General features: G+C 40.6%; 1 protein-coding gene and 1 pseudogene across 7 annotated transcripts in view; both read right to left on the bottom strand.

The window, feature by feature from the left end:
* Positions 1 to 21,362, bottom strand: part of LOC108146021 (protein trachealess) — a 30,347-nt gene extending 8,985 nt beyond the window's left edge. For 4 of the 7 annotated variants that reach the window (XM_017271799.2, XM_017271798.2, XM_017271801.2 and 1 more), the window contains exon 1: positions 2,600 to 3,446. In XM_017271799.2, coding sequence (XP_017127288.1) covers positions 2,600 to 2,844 — 245 coding nt within the window. In that variant the 5' untranslated portion in view covers positions 2,845 to 3,446. Of the gene's footprint in view, positions 1 to 2,599; positions 3,447 to 11,404; positions 11,453 to 11,615; positions 11,649 to 21,032 lie in introns of those variants that run through there. The other 3 variants (XM_041708478.1, XM_041708479.1, XM_041708480.1) reach the window with 3 other exon arrangements.
* On the bottom strand, positions 21,319 to 22,512 carry LOC121467134 (annotated as a pseudogene).
* Positions 22,513 to 22,878: the final 366 nt, after the last annotated feature.

Consider the following 22,878-nt stretch of genomic DNA (forward strand, 5'->3'; position numbering starts at 1 on the left):
GCTTTCGGGCTGGGGCTTTATGGATATGGATCTTTGCTCAACCTTCTGCGGTTTCGCTATCTGCAGGCGGCCATCTCTCTGAGCATCTTCGTCAGAAAACTTGGCTTCAAGACTTCATAATTTAAGTTTGTTGACAACTTCTTTGTTGTTGCTGTTAATGTTGGCAGTGCTGTTTTGACCTGCAGTGAAATCTTTATGCGCTCTACCCGAGATAAGATGGGCATACCGATTCGATAGGGGCAGGCAAGAAATAAAAAAAAATGTATTTCTGATTTACAAAAATTAAAATTTTTAAGATTATTATATTGTGTTTTGCATTTAAATTTGAAATAAAAATATCTTTATTTCTAACAACATTTTTTAAGAAAACCATCAAAATGAACAAACATTACATTCAATATTTTGAATTCCACATTTCTTTCTTGTTCGTGCATTTGAGTAATTGTATTTGTCTTAGAAAATTGTGTTTCGAAATCCAAAATTAATAAATGGAAAAATTCCTTCTATAAATTCTTATTAGATAAACTGAGGTAATAATTCTTTCTTAGTTTTCCTTGAATTACGATTACATAATGGCAGCTCAAGAACATTCCCGCTGAGTCCTGATCATATCTCACAGAAATGCTTACAAAGAGCGAAAATACTGATAAAGCAATAACGGTACTCCGGGCTACTTTTACCTAAACAAACGCCCCTGGGCCACACTTCTTATCCTGTATCCTTTAGCCTTGTGTTTTTTGTCTTGTGCGAAACCGAAGAAAAAACAAAGGAAAAAAAGGAAATTCGATGACTTTCTTTCTCCCTGGCTGACCGCAGTAAGCCGCTTACATTTTGGGAGACCCCTTAATTCCCGCATTAAGTCGCTAATCGAATTGCATAGTGGCCCTATAAAAATATTTGCACAACCAGATCAATCAAGCGGAAAAGAGTTGTTTAAAGGATTTTTGATAAGATTAAGACTGCCGAAAATTTCACACACTAAAATTTTTACTTAAAGATTAAGAGATTACAGGAGAGGATATCTACATTTTTTTTAACGATCTCTTATTTTATTACCAAATGTTTCCGCAAAGATATGAACTAAAAACCCTAATTGAAAACATCTATTTTAACAAACAAATATCCGAGGGGTAGAAAATATATAAAACTTAATTTTTTTTTTGTGGACATCCAAACATTGTAACAATATGTTGTTTCCGCAAAATCATTAACTACCGAATAGGAAACACCTATTTTAACAGACAAATACCCAAGGGCTAACTTTGAAAGCTCATCCTTGGCGAGGCAATTATTGGCTCGATTTGGGCAATTTTTGCTAATGACAGGCAATTTGTTCGCCCCGTTAGACAGTGGCGAATTTCGTGCGAAATTAAAATCGAGACCGCACATCATTTGTCAAGGCAACACCTCTGGTTCCCGACACTTCGTCACCCCTCCCTGTGCCTCATTTGAATGGCATTTCGATATTGACGACGCAAAGATTAATGTTTTTTCTAGCCCAAAATTGAATTTTCCCCTCCTCAGCGAAGCAAAAAACGGTTTCGGTTTCCCTTGCATGGGTTTTTTGAACCAGACGATTTTATTAGGAAAACATTTACGGCATATACCGGAGGTACTGACATCTCACTAAACGTAATTTCAACACAACTAATTAAAAATGTTGTTTATGTATGTTGTTCTTTTTTTTTTTGGTTGAATGTTTAAACAAAAAGCAAGTGGCTGAGGGGAAAACTGGCTTGGCCCGTGGCAAAGCCCAAGTCGGGGTTTCTTTTTAATTATCAAAAATATTTTTATGGCCAAGACGACGACGCTTTCGGCTGAGATACGAATCTCCAAGTCGAAGCCGAAGACGGAGCCCTGAGATTCAGATTCAGATTCGGGCTAAAACTGAAGCCACAGACGAGGTTTGTGTTGAGAGCCAGAAGCCGCGCGCGGCTTAAATAAAGCAACACAAAACGAAGCTTCAAGCCTGTGATGAGCGCATTAAAAAAATTTAAGAGCCCACAAAGAGTACACAATGAAGAAAAGGTTGGGCTCTCATGGACTTTGCGGGTGCTCTACACGAGTCTTCTATTGTAAATTAGGAAAGTAGGGGAATTCAAAGTCAGGCTCCAAAATAATTTTCATGATTATAATATGAAATATTAAACAAAAGTTCAATGTTTTGATTTGATTTGAGCAGTCGCAATATTAGCCACTAAATAACTATTTAAAATCCGATTTGGTACCTAAGAATAGGAAAACGTTTGTAAAGTTACACAACTAAAATATTTATTAAGAATTCTCTTGAGCTATCATTTTATTTTTCCTAGCAATATATAAATTTATGAATAATATAGCACAAAGATATCTGTCCATGATCTCTTAATTTTTTATTTCTTGGAAATAAATAAATTTAAGTTTAATGTTGTATGCATAGAATTGTATGCGAGCTTAATTTGAAATCTAGACAACCTAAAGAATCTGTATTGTATACCCCTTAACGCAGTCGAATTAACATTTCCTAGTGTGAACTTATGTTTCAATTAAAATTGCTAAAGGGCTTGGCTTGGTGATATATTCCCAGATTTTAAGGGTACTTTATTGCGAGGTTACAAACCCGGGTTCGAGGGGCTGTTGTTGGGCGTGCATTCCGGGTCCCGGTGGCTGCTGGTGTCCGGGCATTTTGTTGTAAGGGGGCATGGCGCACAGGTCCTGCGTGGGCACCATCCAGCTATGGGTGAATGGCACCGCCGGCATGCCCAGCGATCCCATGGTAGCCATGTGGCTTCCAGGATGACCTGGCGTGGGCTGCCTTTGATATCCGGCATAGTCCATGGCCACGGCTGCCTGGTACGGCAACATATTGATGTTTTTGAGTGGGGTTTTTTAAATGCCTCGTTGAGGAAGTTTTCGATTCGGTGTTGCACTTTATCACTTATTATTGCACTTGGTTTGGGGCACGGATTCAGGGTGGCGTGGCATTCGTTTTGAAGGCCGCATCCTTTTGTTGTCCGCCTCACACAAACACACACGCAGACACACGCGTGTGGTACGTGTCTTCAGTTATCCTGCGATGGAAGTAAGGGTCACGCACTACGGATCGGGATCGGCAAACTAGCCGTCAATCGATTGACATTCAAATGAGGCGCGTTCGCGTCCAGTTAATTTATCTCCGGCACTTGGCACGTCTCCGGGTTACTGGTTACGGGTTCTACGTTCAACCGAATGAGACCTGCCAATTACGGACACGCACTGCTTTCGAGGGGGCGTGCGAGAGAGACGGGCTTACCGATATACGGACACACTTGCACGGACGGGCTGCGTACGTGAAACTGCAGCTGATGACGCTCAATGTACGGAGTACGCCTACCCTCTGAATATGGAATACGGTGAACGTCGAACGGAGTACGGAGCACTGTGAATACGGAGCACGGAGTACGGTATGCGGTACGTCCGTCGCTGGCGACGAGTACGTGCAGAATAATCCAGAGTCACGTTCACGTCACCGAACAAAACCAAAGCAGGGCAAAAAGGCGAAAAGAGAGGCACAACAACAACGCAGTGGCGGCAGAGGCAGCACCTCTCTGCAGGAGCGAGCGAGAGAGCGATAGCCAGCGAGCGAGCGAGAGGGCACACCCAATTTTTGGGGGTGACTCGAAGCAAAAAACCAAGCATCGGCGCCAAGTGTTTGCGAGCATTAGGGTGCCTCAAAAAAAAGGACGTAATTTTTTCCTGGCACTATTAAATGAAAGCCTAAAGATAGCACAATATGTGAAAACGTACTAAAGAAATTATTGCTCTAAATGTAATTACAATTGTGCCACTTTAAAAAAACTCAAAAAGATAGTTTTGTTTTCGGACGTAGTAGGTTCGATCACACTCATGACCTTTCGTATTTTATTATATTTTATTCTGATGAGGCCTTGAGGAGTGTCATATTATTGTTAATGTGTTTACAGTCGAACTTCTATCTCTTGAATTTGTTAAAAACACTATTAAATGAAAGCCTAAAGATAGCACAATATGTGAAAACGTACTAAAGAAATTATTGCTCTAAATGTAATTACAATTGTGCCACTTTAAAAAAACTCAAAAAGATAGTTTTGTTTTCGGACGTAGTAGGTTCGATCACACTCATGACCTTTCGTATTTTATTATATTTTATTCTGATGAGGCCTTGAGGAGTGTCATATTATTGTTAATGTGTTTACAGTCGAACTTCTATCTCTTGAATTTGTTAAAAACAATTGCGAACTTCTACCACTTAAATCTCTTGACAACAAAAAAAAAAAAACACTTTTTTAAATCAAAACAGTTATATCCTATCCTAATATTTTCGATATGTCGTTTATTAATTCTTTTATTACGAGTCGTAAAACGTAAATCATTTCCTCCATTTTATAACTATTGAAAGTTTTTTTCATATTTGAGGGAAACTTAATGTAAATCAGTATATATTAATAAATTGTAAATATTCAAAAATAGAAAAAAAAAACAGCTAGGGCTAATCTTTTTGGTTTTATTTTTTTTTACAACAAAATCGAGTTACCCTTATGTTCCAGGGCCTGTGTATGAGTGCCCATGCCCGAACGGCTGTGTGGGTGAGCAGCACCTGACCGCCGGAGAAGTCATGTTCGAGCAGCGCCAGTAGCATTTTAAGCAGCCTCACGCTCTCCGCACACACACTACGCCACTGCACACACACACACGGACGGGGGCGGCGAGTGTGCGTGCAAATGGGCGGGACGTGACACGGCGTCGAATCGGAATCGACATAGTGCGCATACCAAATGAGCCGCATCTTCTGAGGCAGAGCAAGCGGGACAGCATGCTCCGCTAAAGAGGGATGGCTGGATGTACGTGCCTGTTGGCAAACGGGTTTGTCCTAGCGCCATCTCACTCCCGCGCACGTCTATGGCCCATCTCGCTGCGTTTATATACTTCGCAGTAAAAAGAGTGAAAGAGAGAGAGTACGATGGGGCTTTTGTTTGGCGCTGCAGCACGCGCAGCAATTAGTTTACTTCTTTACACATTTGGGAATTCGCGGGTCTCTCGCTCGCACTTACACGTTGCGTGGGTGTTGTTGCTGCTTTGCCTTTTTATGTGTGTTTGTGTATGTGACCGAAATGCCAATGGAAAACAGAGAAACTAAAGCCTACGGATGAATATATCCTGCGAACTCTCGAAAACGGGGGCCAGGATGTAGGCGGAGCGGGGACGCACAGGTAGCTTAAATGGAAGGAGGATATTTTGTTATTCCAACCTCGCACAGACAGAAGCTGTCTCTTTTATGTGCCTATTTGTACAGTACTCCCCCGCAACACCCAACCCCCAATAAACCCCTCAAAGAAAAGGCAACATCCTCTTAATTTCCACGGAAGGAAGGTTCAATCGTCAAGGTGGGGGTCAAACTTACAACATTGAAAACTAACGGAAAAAGGGTGGGCAGTTTATGTAGCACTATTGATTAAAATGTTAAAAAGGAAGATTAAATTATTTATTGGTCAATATTAGAGGTCATTAAAAAGCAGTAACAGCAAAAGGTCAATAATATGCAGGTTTTTAGAAAAAATAGTGCTTAAGGGATGACCTATAATCAAAATTTTTTTTGTTTGTATTAATTGTCAAAGGCTGTTGTGAGGTCCTGTTTTACTTTTAATTATTTTCTTTTCTTCCATTTAGCCATTGTAATTTCACAGCAATTTCCATAATTCGATGAAAATTAATACTTTGCGCACATACGATCGATATTGGCTATCGTTAATCGTTATTTAAAATTACTTTCCAACACTAATCTTTGTCAACACTAATCTTCGTCAAAAACTAGAGCAAACTCCCTTTCTTGGCCTTAACCACAGGCAATTTCGTAGTTACCCCCTTACACCCCAGTCTTCCGGGAGTAATACAAACATTACGTAAGCGTAACGTAACTGGAACATGTGTAGAAACCGAAACGTGATCGATTTCTTGGGAGAGAGTGGGTGAGATGGCGAGGAGACAAGTTGGCGTAGCGAATTCTCCCACAATTACGGCGGCGGCAATTGTGAATTTTAAAAAGGAAACGTGCCAAGTGCTTGGGTCAGGCGTCGCGGGTTAAGGGGGTGCCCATGTCCATAGCCAGGTCCAGGAAAGGAAGAAGAAGAGGTTGCTGAGAGCAGACAATGAATGAGGAACTCGAATTCAGCGCTTGCCATAAAAATCGAACGTGGAAAGCGTTCGCGCTTCCGGAATGAATGGCAGGATGTGGGTCTTTAAGGGGTTAAGAGGGTCTCTGGGCATGTCCACGTTCACGTCCAGACACCGGGCAGACATCGTGGCCATCATCATCTTCGTGGTCATCATCATGGGAAGGCAGGCGGCATTGAAATTGTCCGGGGGCTAACGGAGAACCCTCATCTGTAGGTCGGAAATCGGTGCGTCTACACTGTGCGTCTACACTGAGCCAATTCTTGATTAAAAATAGCTTTATTGTTTTATAATAATTTACCAAGCCTTAGACAACCAAAGAAAGTTTTGTTTTTGGGCAGTATAGCTTTCAACTGCGTATAGCAAAAAGCTTTAATTATGCCTTAAACATAGGATTTCTTGTTGAAACTTTTGCAAAATATTTTTCTCTCAAAATCGAACTTAAGCAGCATGACCCAATTATTCTTCCTATTTAAAAGCCTATAAATTTAAAATCTGTTATGAAATAAAGGTTGAAAAACGCGAGTTCTTTTAACAAATAAATGTTCCTTCTAAATAACATTAAATTAGGAAAAATTTTAAAATAAATTGATATTAAACTATATCTTATTCCATCTAAGTCTAAGACTTAAATCTTCTTAAACAAATGTTGAGAACGAGTTAGAAAAGATCATTTTTTTGCAAGTGTGTGGACTGCGTGTGGATGACGAGTGGACGGCGTGTGGCTTCAGCCGCCCGAGGACAATGGCCACGGACGTGCAACGATGCGTGTGGTGGTGCCACAACCCTCTTAACCCCTCCCGCCCCCTCATCTTCCGCCGTTTACCACCCCCTCGCCAATTTGAGGTGCGTGTGCGTGCTGCGGGCGTCGCTGGAACATGGACATGAATTTTCATTTCGGTTTCGGTTTCAGTTACGTTTTCTGCTTTGGTTTTTCAAAAACACTTGTATTCCAGTCAGGAGCTCAAATTCGCTGCCTGACTTTTATGAATGAAAGAGAGCGATGGCCAGCGGGGCAGAACTAAAGCTCAAGTGTCTGGCGCACGTCTGGCCTGCTCCTCCACATATCACGTCTCGGGAACTGTACAGTAACAACATCGATATGTAATACTTTCAACTATCCGAAGTATAATTGAAAATATGCGCAATTTCTTAAGTTCTAGAAGAAAACATTTTGTAAAATTAATTTTTGGTATTTAATGTTGTGTTATATCCTGATATATGCTAAAATTAAAGTTTTCGGTAGAACACTGTACATAATAATCCACAAGGCCACATGAACCATATTGAAGACGGTGGCAACAGAAAACGTATTATGAAAAAGAGATGGCTACAAGTAGTCAGAGGGCTAGTGCGCAAGAGAAGGGGAGAAAAGTTAGCAAGTCGATGCATCCATCACGTTTACTCGGACACACGAGGCATCCATTTCAAATAGGAACGTGATGACCAGAAAAACCAAATAACACAATAAATGCAAAAATAACAAAAATACAAAAATAAACGGGAAACACAAAACCATTCACCGGCGCCTGGAATACGATCGATGAACAAGTGATCGAGGCGATAAGATAAGCGAGAAATGAGTGAGAAAGGATCCAGAGAGGAAGCAATAAACTAACCGCGATCGCTGATCTGTCACCATTTCTCCTTTCTTCACTCTCTTTTTTTTCAGGGGCAGGCCAAGCCCCCATAAAACTGACGCGAGGTGATAAAATAGCTGGACAAAATGATTTCGAGAAGAATCATTCCTACACGCGAAGAAAACAAAACAAAATCTCAGTGGTAAAGTTTATTCATACTTATAATATGCACAGTGGGCAAAAAAAGTTAACGAACATTTCATATGAAATTTTAATGGAAAGTGTACTTAATTTTATTCTGCCCAAATTAAAAGTTAAAGTTAATTAAAATATAATAATTTTAGCTAGAACTTAAAAGTCTTTCAATCTTGAAATTTATATATATAGGGTTGTAAAAACTCAAGAAGAATACTTAAGTTCAGCTCTAAATAAACCATAAATTATTCGAGCAAAATTTATGGAAAATAAATCGTCATAAAAAACATCCTAACTGTTTCTAAACTAAAAAAATTAATATTCTTAAATGAAATAAAACAGACTGTCATAAAACATTTTTTCCAGTGTTTCAAGCGACTGAAGCTGCAACCGTCTAAAAAAAAGAGTAGCCGAAGAAATGCATTATCTACTTGTCAGATCTCAAGAGAGTTTTTTTAGTGGCCTAACTGTTTCTCGATTGTGTTACACAACACAAAGCAAAACAAAACGAAAGCAGTGACAAAAAAAAACAATAAGCGGAGTTCATAATTTAAAAACCACAAGAGAGGCCAACAATTAAGCAATAAAACATCAGAAAGAGAGGGAGGAACGGATCCAAATGAAATCGGAGAAGTGCAGTTCGGGAGCGTGATCTTTATCGCAATTGTGTGTGCTTCTGATGAAATGCTCTCTTCAGATCCCCCTTGCTCCCCCGTTAACCCATGGAGCAACGGCAATAACTTTTTCTCGCTTACTTTCTCTCTTTCTTAATTTTAAGGTCTCAGATTAAAGTGGGATTTGAAGAGAGGCTAAACGAACTTAAATCGGAATATTTTGTGTGCAATAGACTTAAATAAAAATGAAAAGTGCTGCCAAAACTTAAAATTGTTCTCGGGGAAAAATTTAATTCCTCCATTAAGAATGATTTTATAAAACGAACATAATTAGGTCTTCATCTCTCGATAAAAATAAAAAAATTCATATTTCATTGGTTGCTTTAAAATGTGAAAGAGTAGTTGAAAGTGAATAAAATGTGGCTTTTGTTGAGCTCTGCTTCATTTTAAATACCATAACCAAATAACATACATAAATTGTAAGCTGCAACTTTTCCTTGGCATAAATAATGGTACCGTCGTTTGATGGACTGCTTAATTTAATTCCTTGTCTAAGCTTTTCCAATGATTGATCAATTTGTAATCGATCATTGACATTTTGTGTGGTATAAACTTTCCGTTTTAGCCGATAAATTAACTCAACAATGAAAAATAACATGGAAAAATCTCAACAAAGTAGCCACCGATATAATCTGTCCTTCTTAACTCCGGTTTTACTTTGCTTTTTCAGCTTGTCGTCGCTCACTTTTCTGGTATTTAGTTGAATAATTCGCATGCCCGCGAAAAAAGTAGAAGCGCGGCGACGCAAAAGTGATCAGTTGTGCTCGGAATTATTAATTAATATTCTTGCACCTTACAAAACTGTGTCGAGATGTGGAGAAATAACCAATGCGAGAATAACAAAAGCAATGGATGATCAAGCACTTCAATAAAGCAGATAATAAAAAAACTAAAACAAAAAATTACAGTTTGCTGGCATGACCGTGAAAGAGTAAAGTGAAAAATGAGAGCTTAGAGGAATCGAAGGCGTTTTACCTAAAATACATTAATGCAAGTGATAAATAAAAACGGTACATAAAGGTAAGTAAACCTATAACGTACTCAATTTTTAATGTATATACTTTCAGTAGGTTTTAAATTCGGGTTACGTTTAACAAGTTCGGACCACTATTTCAACAGGAAGCTAAAGAATCAAGAAGTAAGCATCAAATGGATTTGGAAAAGGGGTGAGTGACTGTTTTATTTAGTTAATTTGGACTAGAACAAAGGGCTTTGAATTTGCATTCCGAATGTTAAATACCGTCATAGTCTAATATACTCCTAAAATACCCTTTGAAGATGTGACAGGACCTTAGTCCGCCAACCAATTCCTTAGTCCGCCAACCAATCCCCGCTTTTCTGTTCGCGAGCTGGAAGCGTGTTCGGGAGCCAAAGTGCATTCTTCGCATGGCTCGAGGTTGGTTAAAACCGGGGTATCGGGGTTTTGGGGGCTTGGGGGCTGGAAGACTGGTATACTGGAAGACGGGTCCGAAGAAAGAGGAATTCGCCACGGGCTTTTCATGTGTGCTTCACTTTTGTTTAGTGCCTCGTGTTTTTGTGAGTTTGTCATTTGCGTTGTTCAATTAATTGCAGAAATCAATTTGAGCAATGCTACTTTACCTCATTGCTGCATTGTTGTTGCCGAGTGTTGTTATCGTTGTTGTGTTTTCCAGTTGATCGATTCATTGGAAACGGATTGGGGAACGAATTGGGACTCGGCTACTGCTGGGTTACTGCTAATTGCTACAAGACTCGATTCCAGAGTCCGAGTCTGAGAACTAGAAGCTTGCCTAGAACTCCAACTTTATTCCGCTCCCTGCCTCCTCTTTTCTTTGTTCTTCTCGGGACTTCGACTTCGGCCTCAGATCTTCCGGCAAGCCAAGAAAAAGAGTGTGACAACGCGCGACAGCCCCGAGATAAATCCAATTAGTCCGATATTTGTACTTTTTATGTGAGAATTCCCATTAAAAATGTAAAATGTCATAACAAAACGAGAACAAGACAACAAGTCAGCAAAGAGCAGTCAGCGCACATCAAGTGCAATCTCTGGCGGATCGAGTCGAACTAGAGCCTACACTAGATTCGACTAGAAGAATTGACTTTGGAGTGGCTAAGCCATGCGGGATAACTGGGATATTTCGTATAGGCGTGGTTGAGTGAGTTGATTACTTAAAATATCAAGAAACAATCTATAAATTTAGCAAAACCAGCTCTATACTAGGTTTGGTCAGGAGAATTGACTTAGGAACGGCTAAGACATGTGGGATAACTGTAATGTTTGGTATAAATATGGTTTAGTGCCTTTATTATTTAAAAGTACAATTTTTTAAAACGATACGATGTTTGTAAAATATTATTGGGGATCACTTCGGTGGTTTCTTTCGTAAATTTTCGATTGCCAAAAAATAATATTCGGTATTTGTTTGACCAAACATCCCCTTTGATTAGAAGCTAAAAGCAATCCAATGCTTCATCAGCACTAACCGCCCGGCATTAGGATACCCTTAAAAAATTGCCAACGGTTTCTGCTGTAAGCTGTGGATACCAGGTATCTCATAGATGCGCCTTTGACGTCTGTCGCGCCGACTGCTGAACACCGAGAGATGTCCAGACCCAGATGGAGATGGACGCAGACGCAGACAGCGACGACGACGACGACAACGACGACGACTTCTCTGGCATTCAATAATTTTATGCTAACAAATGCGATGCGCAGTCGCCGCCGCCGCCAAGTGGCGCTGAGGTTTGGTTAGGGGTTCGATATCGGACCGGGGGAACTGAATCATTTACGGTAACATTAACACTTACCGCGCATTCACCGAGGACTGGGCCGCGCCGATCTCCTCCATGGACTTTCTGCAAAAAGAGGAAGGGGGCAGAAGAAAGCAAAAAGCACATTTAAGTCGGGCTGTTGAATTCGATTAGCGTGAAGCTGTTACGGCGGGAAAAAGCTGTGGCATTTTCTAAATAAATTAAATTAGCCGATAAATGTCTCGGCTCACTTGTTGGCTGCGCTCACCTGTCGCCCCAGCACAGAGCGTCCTCGCGGTATCTGCAATGGAGATGGGATCGTAGCATTAGCGGTGATCTCAGAGGAACAAAAATACAGCTGCTCTACAAGGTCAACAGGAAGTGGAGTGCAGGGAATTGGAACTAAATTTAATAAAATAATACTTAAAAGCACGTTCCTCGTTCAAGGAATTGGAATTGAATCTTATAAAATAATTCTTTAATCCTCATTCCATTAATCTGTTAGTTATTTAACTGAATCATTTAGATCAATCGGATTTATTTGTTCCTGAATAACCATTAACGAATAAACTTTAAAATCATAGATTTAAATACTAGCCATAAACATAGGATCATAACAATCTCAACAGGAAGTTAGTTGCTGAAAATAACTCAAATTGTGCAAAGAATTGAAATCAAACTCACTGAGTTTAAACCTCATTCCATTAATCTACTATTGGGTTAAATCAGTTATTCCTCAACCTGTTTTACTGAAATGGTATCCCAAGTTGTTGGTTTCCTTAAGAAGAAATTTTAAATAATAGAATTAAATACTAGCCATTAATATCGGACCATAACATAAGCAAGAGATCTATCAGACACAAGGTCAACAGGAAGTGGAATCGCGGAATCGGCGCATAAAGAACCAGCAATCTGCCCAAATTATACAACGACTGGACATTATATGCTGGCTTCCACTTTATAATCAAGTGCAAGCACCGATCTAAAATTTATTGATTTGTCCCTCGACTCGGTCTCCACTTCGTTCTCTTCGTACCTCCTGCGGTCGTAAATCATTGCCCCCAAAAAGTATACCCTATATACCATACCCTGTCCTTTCCCCCGAAATTTGCTGACCCTTTGATCGGCAGTTTGCTGCCTCGATCCGCGGTTCGATCGAAACCGTTCAGCTTGGGCGCCGGCAAAGGGGAAGAAATGATTTCGAGTCGCAGTCATGGCAATTATCAAAATTGTAATTTGCTTCGCGGATTTTCTCCCCGGCTTCCTTTAATTTCGTTTTGATTGAGTTCATCAGTCCCACGTCAAGTTTTTTTTTTGGGAGGAGCCAGGAAAGGAAGTAATAGTTGGTCGATAATGGTGAATGAAAGTGGAAAGATATTTGAAAGTTGAAATATTTATTAGTTAAACCTTTAGGCGACTTAGTGCGCTACGATATACCAAGATTTCTTCTTTTCCTTACCGGAATTTATTTCTTTGGTTAACAAATTAAATATTTTTATTATTCTTGGCAGTGTTACCGCCAAAGGGTAACCTTTTCTTACTTTTTTTCACAACTTTCCCAAAATTGTTATCCAATACTCCTAAAATGTTTTTTTTGGGTTAGCCTAGCCTTTTTATTTTTTATCTCTTGCCAAAAAGAATTTATAAATTCAGCTTTTGAGTAACCTAAATATTTTACATCATGACTTTATGCTTATAGGGGCTTTCCTTTTAACCCATTAGCTTCATGCACTCGGTTGTCCGCAGTTCTTGTCAAACAGTGCCATCTCCTGGTGTCCTTGCCTTTAACTCCCCACCAACCCACCACCCCATCAACTCATCAACCCACTGAGAGACACGTGTTCTCCCTCAACAATCGCTGGGGAATGCCAAGGAATTCTCCGAGAAAAGGTGAACAGGGGGAACCTCTCCAGCGAACATCTCCTGTGGCTGCTATTTTTAAGTGTTGGCATAAAAGGCTCCTCCAGCAATGAGATGTCAACATTGCTGCACAATGAAAAAAGAGCAAAATAAAGCTCGATAATAACAGATAATTGTGTAGAACATAGGCCAACTATTTGGCCGGACTCCGGTTCTGGCTTTCCTCGGCTGAGGGCCACAAATCAAAGCCTCATCAGCCGAGATATAAAGTTCAAGCGATCGAATCGATCGCTGAGTGCGCTCTCTTGTCGCCCTCTCAGGTGAAATCACTTGAAAAAATGTTGGGAAAACTTTAGTTTTTGTTAATGAATCCAATATAAGTTATTTAGAAACTATTTTATTTTGAAGAATCCCAAGAATATAGTAAAAACAACTATTTAGGATGTTAGGATTTGTTTTATTTTTGTGTGAAAGATATTTTGATGTCTTTCAGATATTTTTAATTTGCAGTTGATAATGTCACTTCGGTTAACAATTTTTCTGAGTGTTTGGCTGCCGCTTTGTTTTTCTGTGCACTTTGTCTGTCCTGGCATCCATCCATCCATCCATCGATCGATCGATCCAGCAGCCTGCTGGCCAGCCATCCATCGATTCCAGTGAGTGTCACCCGGTTCTCCAGGAGCAAAAGCGAGGAGTGAGGAGCAGAGAGCAGGGAAAGGAGGGGGATCGGCCCAATACATCGTTGTCGTCGTCACTTTGATTGCGTTTCGTGCCCAATTAGTCTCAGAGCACTTGAGTGCGTAAAAACTTGTACCGCACCATAAATAAATTGGCATGAGGAAGACAGGAGCCAGCAGTCAGCAGCCAGCAGAAGTCGGAGTCTCGACAGTGGTCGCCCCTTTGAGTTTTCCCCCTCCTTGTCCCCCAAGTTCAGACATCGTTGTCGCCAGGACTGTCAATATAAGGAGGTTTGCTAGGGTTTTACTGCTTGTGGCCCTTTTTTCTGCCCTGCTGCCGAACTGGGCAGTGGAAATTACATAAGGGCTGACCAAACCGACTATTAAGAGGTTGTCCCCCGGCCAGCCCATCTTTCACCTCACCCTCACCTCACCCCTTTGGCCATAATTACGGAACATATTTCATAATAATAAGGTGTGTAATCTGCACATTTCACTAGCCTACTAGCTGCCTTCCAATTACAGTCGCCTCCGATTGGGGTTGCGATGTTTGTACATACTTAAAAAGCGATTCGTAAGGTTGTCATCGTAAAATGGATTGCAGATCTAAACTGATCTGAGTTAGCGATAATAAGTTGGGATTTAAATCTTGAGGGATTTGACTAGTCTTCTGCTAACAGATTGCTTAGGTAAATTTTTTTTTTAATATTTTAACCGCCCGAATGTGCTGAATGAATATAATATAATATAATATCATGCGAAACTATTGGATATATAAATTAATTATATTATAACACCTAACTTGACCATGATCACTCGCTTTCTTAAGTGGTTTATGAACGGTCTCTGTAAATTATTTACTTTATTCAGTCGTAATCCAAAATTCTGCATTTATCTAATTAAATAAATAGCAATGACCGTATTAATAAATGTGATAATTTCCATTAAATTAGATTGGGGGAAAATTAGATACTTACAAATATAACCTAGTTATATTTAAACAACAAATTTTAAACAATTGTATGTGACAGGGAATTCATAATTTCACCCGAATCATTTACCAAACACTCTCCCTTCCTGTCACCTGCCCCGCCCAACCAAATGGAGCTGATTTTTCCCACCGTCTGTACCGAATCCGATCGCTTCCTGCTGTTCGATTGGCGAATTTCATCACGATCATTACAAAACCAGCTCCACTGTGGATCTGTAGTTTTGTGGATGTAGAAGCAGCTCCTTCATGCTCCGCTCCAAAGCGGCGACAGATCGTATTTACTTTTTGAATGATGCTGTCAAAGGCCCCAAAGCGATTTGTGGTTGGACACTGATCGCACACGGGATCCCCTCGACTTGCCCCTCGGTGGCCTATCTATCATTATTGATTGTGCCCAAAAGAGACGACGCTGTAATATAGTAGAGGAGGGTGGAGTGTATTGTGGACCTGAACCCAGCCGAAGTGATTGGATTGGACTCTCCTTCGTTTTCCGATTTGCGGTAGCCATGGACAATCATTTATATTAAAAGCAAAGTGTTCAGTGCACTCGAAAAATGAAAAAAGAGTACAAGAATTTATAACATTTAGCTTGGTTAAGGATGTAAAATATGGATAGTTTCTCGAATAACGCTTATTAAAAAACATCTTAAATCACTTCTTACAGTGTATAATCTATGAGCTTGAGTTATCGTTACTTACAATTGGTGATCAATTTCCCCTCCCTTAATATTTTCCCTCACTTTGTGGGACGTTCATTTCTGTTTAATTTTATTTTAACAATTTTGAGGTTTATTTTCTTTTTTTTTTCGTCCAACTTGGGTGCTTCTCCTTTAACGTAATTTTTGTTTCGGTTTTTTTCTGCTGTTTCTCAGCTTGGCCTTAATATCAAATTTTCGCTCTAAATTCCGTTGATCAATGATTGCCTTTTGCCGAACCCTCGGCTCCAGCCTCCTTGCGACTCCCTTAACCCCCTACTGCCCTCCTGGTGCTCTCTTTTGAAGTCCCAGACTGACGAACTGACGAACTGCTGTTCGACTGATCGACTTCGACTCCTTTGGCCTCTGCTGATCATCATCATCATCATCATCATCATCAGCATCATCAGCCAGATCGAAGACGGCAACGATCCCAGCTTGTCTTCTACCGACCTTGCTGTAGTTATTGTTGTCGGCAGGGATTCCAACAATTTCGAAAACTTCTCATACATATTTATAAGTTTGGCAAAGTTTTTGCAAAAAAAAAAAGAAGCGTAAAGCTCAGCCTACAACTTTTCAATAATACTCTTACTTCTAAAGGGTTTAAAGGTTTTGTGATGGGTCAACGCTTCAGTTTCAAAATTATATTATTTAAATTTAATAAATAAATACAACTATATCATGTAACAATTCATTATATCCATTCAGCAACTTTTGCTGTATTTAAAATGTATGTTTATAAAGTAAACTCTTATTCGATCTGCAATCGAACTGGTTTCCTTTGCTTGATTCTTGTCGATGGTTATTGAAGAACTTTCGGGTTGGTCCCTTGAAACCTTTATCTCAATTATTTGATCGCCTGGACACAGGGAACTCGCTTTTGAGAGGAGGCGATACCCGATACCGAGTACTTTGACTATCTCTGTATCGGGTATTACTATCTACGTATAGTCTTTATGTAGTCGCTGGTCCAATGTGCAATCCATCGATTTATGAATCGCAGACTAATCATTGTGCTAATCCAGCATTTGATATTCCACTCAGGCATTTGTACTTTTGCACTCTGGGTGTGCAGGCTGCTAAAAATCAGAGGATGGAGGGGTTTTTCGGGGGGTGGCCCTAACTCACACATGAGTGTGTGCCGTTTAATGATTGTTATTGTAACACGGCATGAATTTCAATTAATTTTACGCGCTACCAGAAGAAGAACCTCGACGAGGAGTTCCACGGCGACTTGTCTTGGCGTTGATGAAATTGTTGGCTCACTTTGAGTTTGCCGGCAGCAAGGACATCCTCCTTGGCTAAATGTGTGTGTGTGTGTGTGTGTGTGTGTGAGCGTAATAGCTTTATGCCTGCCGGCTGTGTGAACATCAAGCTCATCAACTTGCCAAGGAAAACCTTCCACACCAGATAATGCTTGAGTGCAGTGAGGAAAAAGTTTGGTCTTAAGTTTCGGTACAAAAATGTAATGGTCTTAGAACAACAGACAACAAAATTACTGGGATTGATTTCATTTTTTTTTTGTTTATTTCTTTCATGATTCTATTTCTAGATTACCAGAAGATTTTTGAAATGGAGACTCTTTTTAGTTTTTTTTTTTTATTTAATTGGGTCCGGCTACCGTAGTTAGTTCAAAAAACTTAATTTTAACAAAAAAATAACATAATGTGGGATCAAGCGAACAGTTTAAGTTATTTTATTTAATACTACTTAATATCCAAATATTGGGGTGGAATTTGAAATAAGAAAAGGTGGTTGGCTAGCGATTTCCCTAAAGTTATTGGATTTTATTGACTCTGGCTTTACTTTGGCTATTTTACTCAAGTGTATTGATTGCATCTTTGGCGACTTGAGAAGCCAGAGGCAACGTTGTAATTTGCCTCAACCTGCAACTTGATGCTGCTGCTGATTCTGTGGTTGCTGTTGCATCTACAGCGTTGCGAGTGGGTGGAGTGTTGAGAGAAATTGAGCGGGAGATAAGATGGTGGGGTGAAAACCACCGACAAAAAGTCAATTTCTGTTCGAAGAGTTCGTCCTGCTTAAGTGTTGCGCCTCATTTGCATAATTTAATTGAATGTGACGTCGGACAGCAGGAGAAGAACGAAGAATGCCGCCTGGGAACCTGCGAACCACCGAACCACTGAGCCACCGAACAAGTGTAGCCCGTAATGCATTTTGGGTGGGGCCTTGGCAACACCTTCGCGGATCGCTTTACTCGATCGGGATTTCCTTCTCTTTATTGGCGGGTTGGGCTTCGCTTTTGATGGAAACTTCTGATTGAACTGAAATCTGCGGCTTTTCTTTGTAGGCTGATGCTGTGATAAGGACGATTTTAGATTGAACAGAATGTGGGACACGTTGTACGAATAAGGAATAACTCGTTAGGGTTGTTTGTGTAAATCTATGACCTATCTGAATATGGGTACTTTTGGTTAATTTTATAAAAACGTAATACAAAAATCTCGGCTTCAGTACTATTCCTTGAAATTTTTCAATTGAAAAATTAATTTTACTTAAAGACTTTAAAATTAATGTTGTGTTTAATTGAAAATAATATAAATAATTTCGAGATAATACCCATTTTATAATCTTCTTACTCTTATTTTTATTCTACTTCATTTGGGTCCCTCATCTTCTTAATTTGTTTCTACGTCCATTTGCTGATGCTGCCACTTGGCTCTCCCGTTATTGATGTTCGCTCGTCGTTTCTCATATGTTCATTCCCATCATCAGGTTTATATGTATCCCAGCAAAAATTCCCCGGACGGAGCCAACATAATCGCAATCATAATCTGCTGCATTTTATTTCATTTTCTCGCGCTGAGCTTTGTTGCTTTTCTGTTGGCTCTTTGTTCGGTTTCATTTTGCTCTTTATGCTTTACAGCAATTTCTTAATGGCCGTCTTGGAGTGCTACTAACCCCGGGAACCCCCATCCCGAAACCCCTCGTAAATCGCCCTCTTTGGGAGCTCTCTGGCCATCCAAGTCCACCAATCACGTTCGAAATATAAATTGTTGAAATGATGGTTTTTCACTGCACATTTTGCGGTGTTACCGTTGTCTGGGATGGGGTCTTAACATTATAGAGGGGCTAGCCATGGACGGAGGTACAAAGGGGAGGTGTAGACTTGGCCTCGAAAACCGCAAATGGTTCGTCCTCTTTGCTGACCATGGAAAATTGTGTGTGGAGATCGCTTTGTGCAATGAAAATGCGGTTCGTGCTCCTGGCTCGTATTCCCTTCCCTTTGTTCCCTCTTTTCCCGCCGCCCCTAAAGGCGCCCTTTCCCCCAAAAACCCCCTCGAAATAGCAACAGCAACAAAGTGGTCGGCTGTAATGAAAAACAAACGTCCCGGCAATTTTCCAGTTAGGTCAAAACTTTTTTTTGTTTCACTCGTTTTTTAGCTTGTCTGGCTCCTCCCCCGTGGCCACCCGTTTCTCGCAGTGTAATGCGACTTTAACGAATTGAGGCATAAGCAAAAAATAAAAAAAAGCGAAAAAATAAAATGAAAATAATGGGAAAAAGACCAAAATGAAATTGAGGCGCAGAAGGGGCAACAATCACAGTTTAGATTTCTGTAGTCCACCCTTTTCCCTCCTCGCTCCCCGGCTTCTTTTAATATTACTTGGCTGCCCTCTCTTCGCGTCTTCGCCAATATTCGCCAAGGTAATAACTCAGGTGATTATAGTAATTATGCGTTCTGACGCGATCCAGCCACGGATAACGCTATTCCGATATAATTGAAAAATGCTGATAGACGCTGATTGTGTGAGCCGAGAAGTTGGAGTAGCGGAGTCGGGAGTTCGGAGTTGGAGTTGCAGTTGAAGTTTAAGTCCGGAATGGGGAGGCTGATGTGTAGGCTAGAGATGTGAGTGAGTCACGACAGTCTTGGTCGTACTAAATCAATAATACATAATATACCTTTAGGAAATCTACTTCTTAAATAAATATTAACAAGAAAAGAAAAAATTCATTTATTTAAGAGTAAATATAAACTGGGTTCCAAAACACTTACAACAACTTACACTTAAAAATAAATTCCTTATATGTTTAAATTTTTGATTTTTTAAAAAGTGATTAAAAAATTAAAATAAACTGAAAACTAAAGGGACCAAAAATAAATAATAATAATTTGGTATATTATGTACACAACGCTTCCCTAGTGATTCTAGTATCAAGTAAACAAGCACTTTAGGTTTTCAATCAACTTTCTTAATCGAAATCCTTCTTAAACTAGAGGTCTAGTACGTTTTTTTGAAAATATTTGTGAAATAAAAAATCTTAAGTTCTCCGCTAGTCCTGTCCATCTCTAGACAAAAACCAAAACCCAAAAACCTCAGCCACTGGTAGTAAAAGCTGCTGAGCCCGCATCTTGGGCTCCTTGAGTCCCAATCCCAATCTTAACTGCAACCTCGGCTCTTTTCGGCCGGGGCCACCAATCAGAGTTCATGAATTACATCGCCATTGCAATATTGTTGTGGGAATGTCTAAAAGAGGTCTCGGCTTAAGACCGAGCCTGGATTGCCACTTCGACTTCATGGCTATTGCGGCGAAATGTTCTTTGATGCCGATTTCATTTTTCGATATTGAAAATAACCATGCATTATGGAGGAGGAGGCTTACGAAACCCCAAGTACTGGGAGTGGGAAAAGTGAATGAGAGGGGATCGTTATCTCGTGACAATCGCCCGACTTCGTGAGGCGTTCATCGCTCGCTTTTTGGTTACCGGCTGAGTGAGTGTCGAAAGTGTTATTGTCACGTAAATTCAATTAGTTTAATTACGAGTTTCATCAATGTTGGCACCTCTGTAGTGCCCTCTTTTTCCTCCCTACTTCCCTGCAATTTTTCGCCTGGTGAAATTAATATTTCGAACATTTATCCCTGATTTTTGGGCGGCGAAAGTCACTATCGGGTGGATTTCTTTGTGGTGGGTAAAAGCTGTTAAGGTGTGAATCACACTGGGGTCATCAAAGCTGACTCCATTAATTATGTTTGAGTTTATATCTTAATGGAGAAAAACTTTATTTTTATTTATCATTATTTGAGAAATAATAAAAATCTACCAAACAATATGATCTCTACTGAAATCCTTCAAGGTTTTAGCAATCTGGGGTATTCAAAAAAGTAATTCAGTTGATAATTTAATTTAACCAATACCATCATACCCAATATAATAAAAAAAAGACTAAGATGTTTTTTTAAATATGCTTTCCTTTTGACCGCTTTAAATCCAAAAAGGAAGCATATTAGTGGATTAATTTCCCTTGCTTAGTGGGCAGTTCCATCAATTGTCTCGGCTTTTCCCCAATGTTAGCCCATTGGATGTCAGGTGGACATCCCGCATTGGCTACGCCCCCTAAAATTTGCATGCAAACCCCGCCGAAAGAGACACCAATAGAGTGCGAACGAGAGAGGGAGACCTAAATGCAGCGGGATGCGGTGGTACTGGTTTTATTTTATTTACCTGTAGTAGGGGAATCCCTGCGGCACATGCAGATCCATCGGCATCCCTCCGGCGGCGCCTAGGTGCGGATGGTGGTGCGGATGCGAGTGCGGATGTGGGTGCGGATGCGTGTGCGAGTGGTGGTGATGGTGCGAGTGGATGGGGTGGTGCATCGAGTGGTTCTGGACATGCGCCGCAGCAGCAGCAGCAGCAAACCCGGCATCGGAGGCCATCGAGTGGTGGCCCAGAACGGCGGCCCAGGGCGATGCCACGAACCCACTTCCGTGGTGATCCATTCCAGGGAGGTGCTACCTATTTATATCTGACTAATTTCAGGTGTATTAGGGTGGACCGAATTTTTATAGACAAGGTATCGTGGGGATGGGTAGAAAGCTGTAGAGTTACACATCTTTTAGATTTATAGTCAATACTTTAAGAAACCAACATTAAAAGTTAAATATAAAGTTATTTTTATTTACTGTAAAAAAAAAACATGGAACGATCTTAAGTTTTCATTAGCGAAAGATTTTTTTGAAATTTAAAAAGAGCTCAGTATATCAAGGATACAAAGAAATCTTTAAAGCTGTATTCGTTTCAATTTTACATTTTAAATAAAATAAACCATATTTTTTAACATCGGTTTCACTTCAATTAAATATAGTTAGATTTGATAATTGTTTTTTTTTTGTTCAAGCGAATTCATTTGGAAGAGCTTTAATTTAAATCAGCAGATTCCTTTCCGCCCCTACAATTGATCTCTCATTCTGTCAGCCGTAGAACTCGACCCACCCTAATGCGACTATTTATTTTCGGCGATAGCTTTTCAGCTATTTATCTTTGATTTGATGTGGTCACACGCACTCTCACAGAGACACAAGCACTTGGGGATTATATAGACATATTCGCACATTCCGTTTGGGCCAAGATGGCGGCCATTATTTACCGTTAACGCGCATGGCTGTTTTAGGGGGAGTTTTCGGGAGGTGGCCCAATTCAGCCCCTCATAATCATCCCTCTGTCCCTACTCCAAAAGAAACCGACGGCAGCCGAAAAAAACTGATGCAGCAAACAACAAAAAGCAAGTAGCTGGCAATCGAGGAAGAAACCCGAGTCACAAAGTCAACCTTGAGTGAGGGATGCTACCCGTAGGATGTACGGGTGTACGGGTGCACTGATGCGATATGCGATACTACGGATGCGATAGGGATAGAGCAGGGCTCTCTCGCATCTGGGCAGAGCTTTTCCTTTCGCACGTTTTTGGTCCGCGTTCACCTCTGCACGGCACGAAAATTGGCGATAAACTATCGCCTCGCCTCGCATCAGGAAACATGGTCGGTCGCCTCGGTCGTTTTGGTCGTTTGGTCGGTTGGTCGGATGGTCGGTTGGTTGGAGGTTGTTGGATGGCTGGCTGGCTGGCTGGATGTTGTTGGTCCGAACTCCAGAGCATCGTCATCATCGTCATCTCATCGGTGCTGCATCTGCGAAACTTGGAGCGGCGCATTGCAAGCTACTGCAAATGGTGGTGGAGCAGGTTTTCGTATGGGAGAGTCGCCAAAACACACAGATACAAACGCACACAATGATGCTGTGCCTCTCCAGCATCCACACATCATCTATATATCATGTTTTTGTTTTGGTCTCGGGGTCTCTCCCTCTCTCTCTCTCTCTGGAGAGCCATGAGAACCACCTGAGTTCTCTCCTCCGTTCGGTGGATTCTCTGGAGAATTCGCTAGGGGCAACAACTCTCAACACACCAGCGGTGATGTTGTGTTCTGCGGATGGTGTGTGATGTTGTTGAGGGCGCGATAAGGAGGTCTACTGGGGGAGTCATTTGCTCCCATTATGGGGAAGCTCATTTCGGAATCAA

This window comes from Drosophila elegans, unplaced genomic scaffold (assembly GCF_018152505.1).
Source record: "Drosophila elegans isolate 14027-0461.03 unplaced genomic scaffold, ASM1815250v1 contig_208, whole genome shotgun sequence".
Taxonomy (NCBI): domain Eukaryota; kingdom Metazoa; phylum Arthropoda; class Insecta; order Diptera; family Drosophilidae; genus Drosophila; species Drosophila elegans.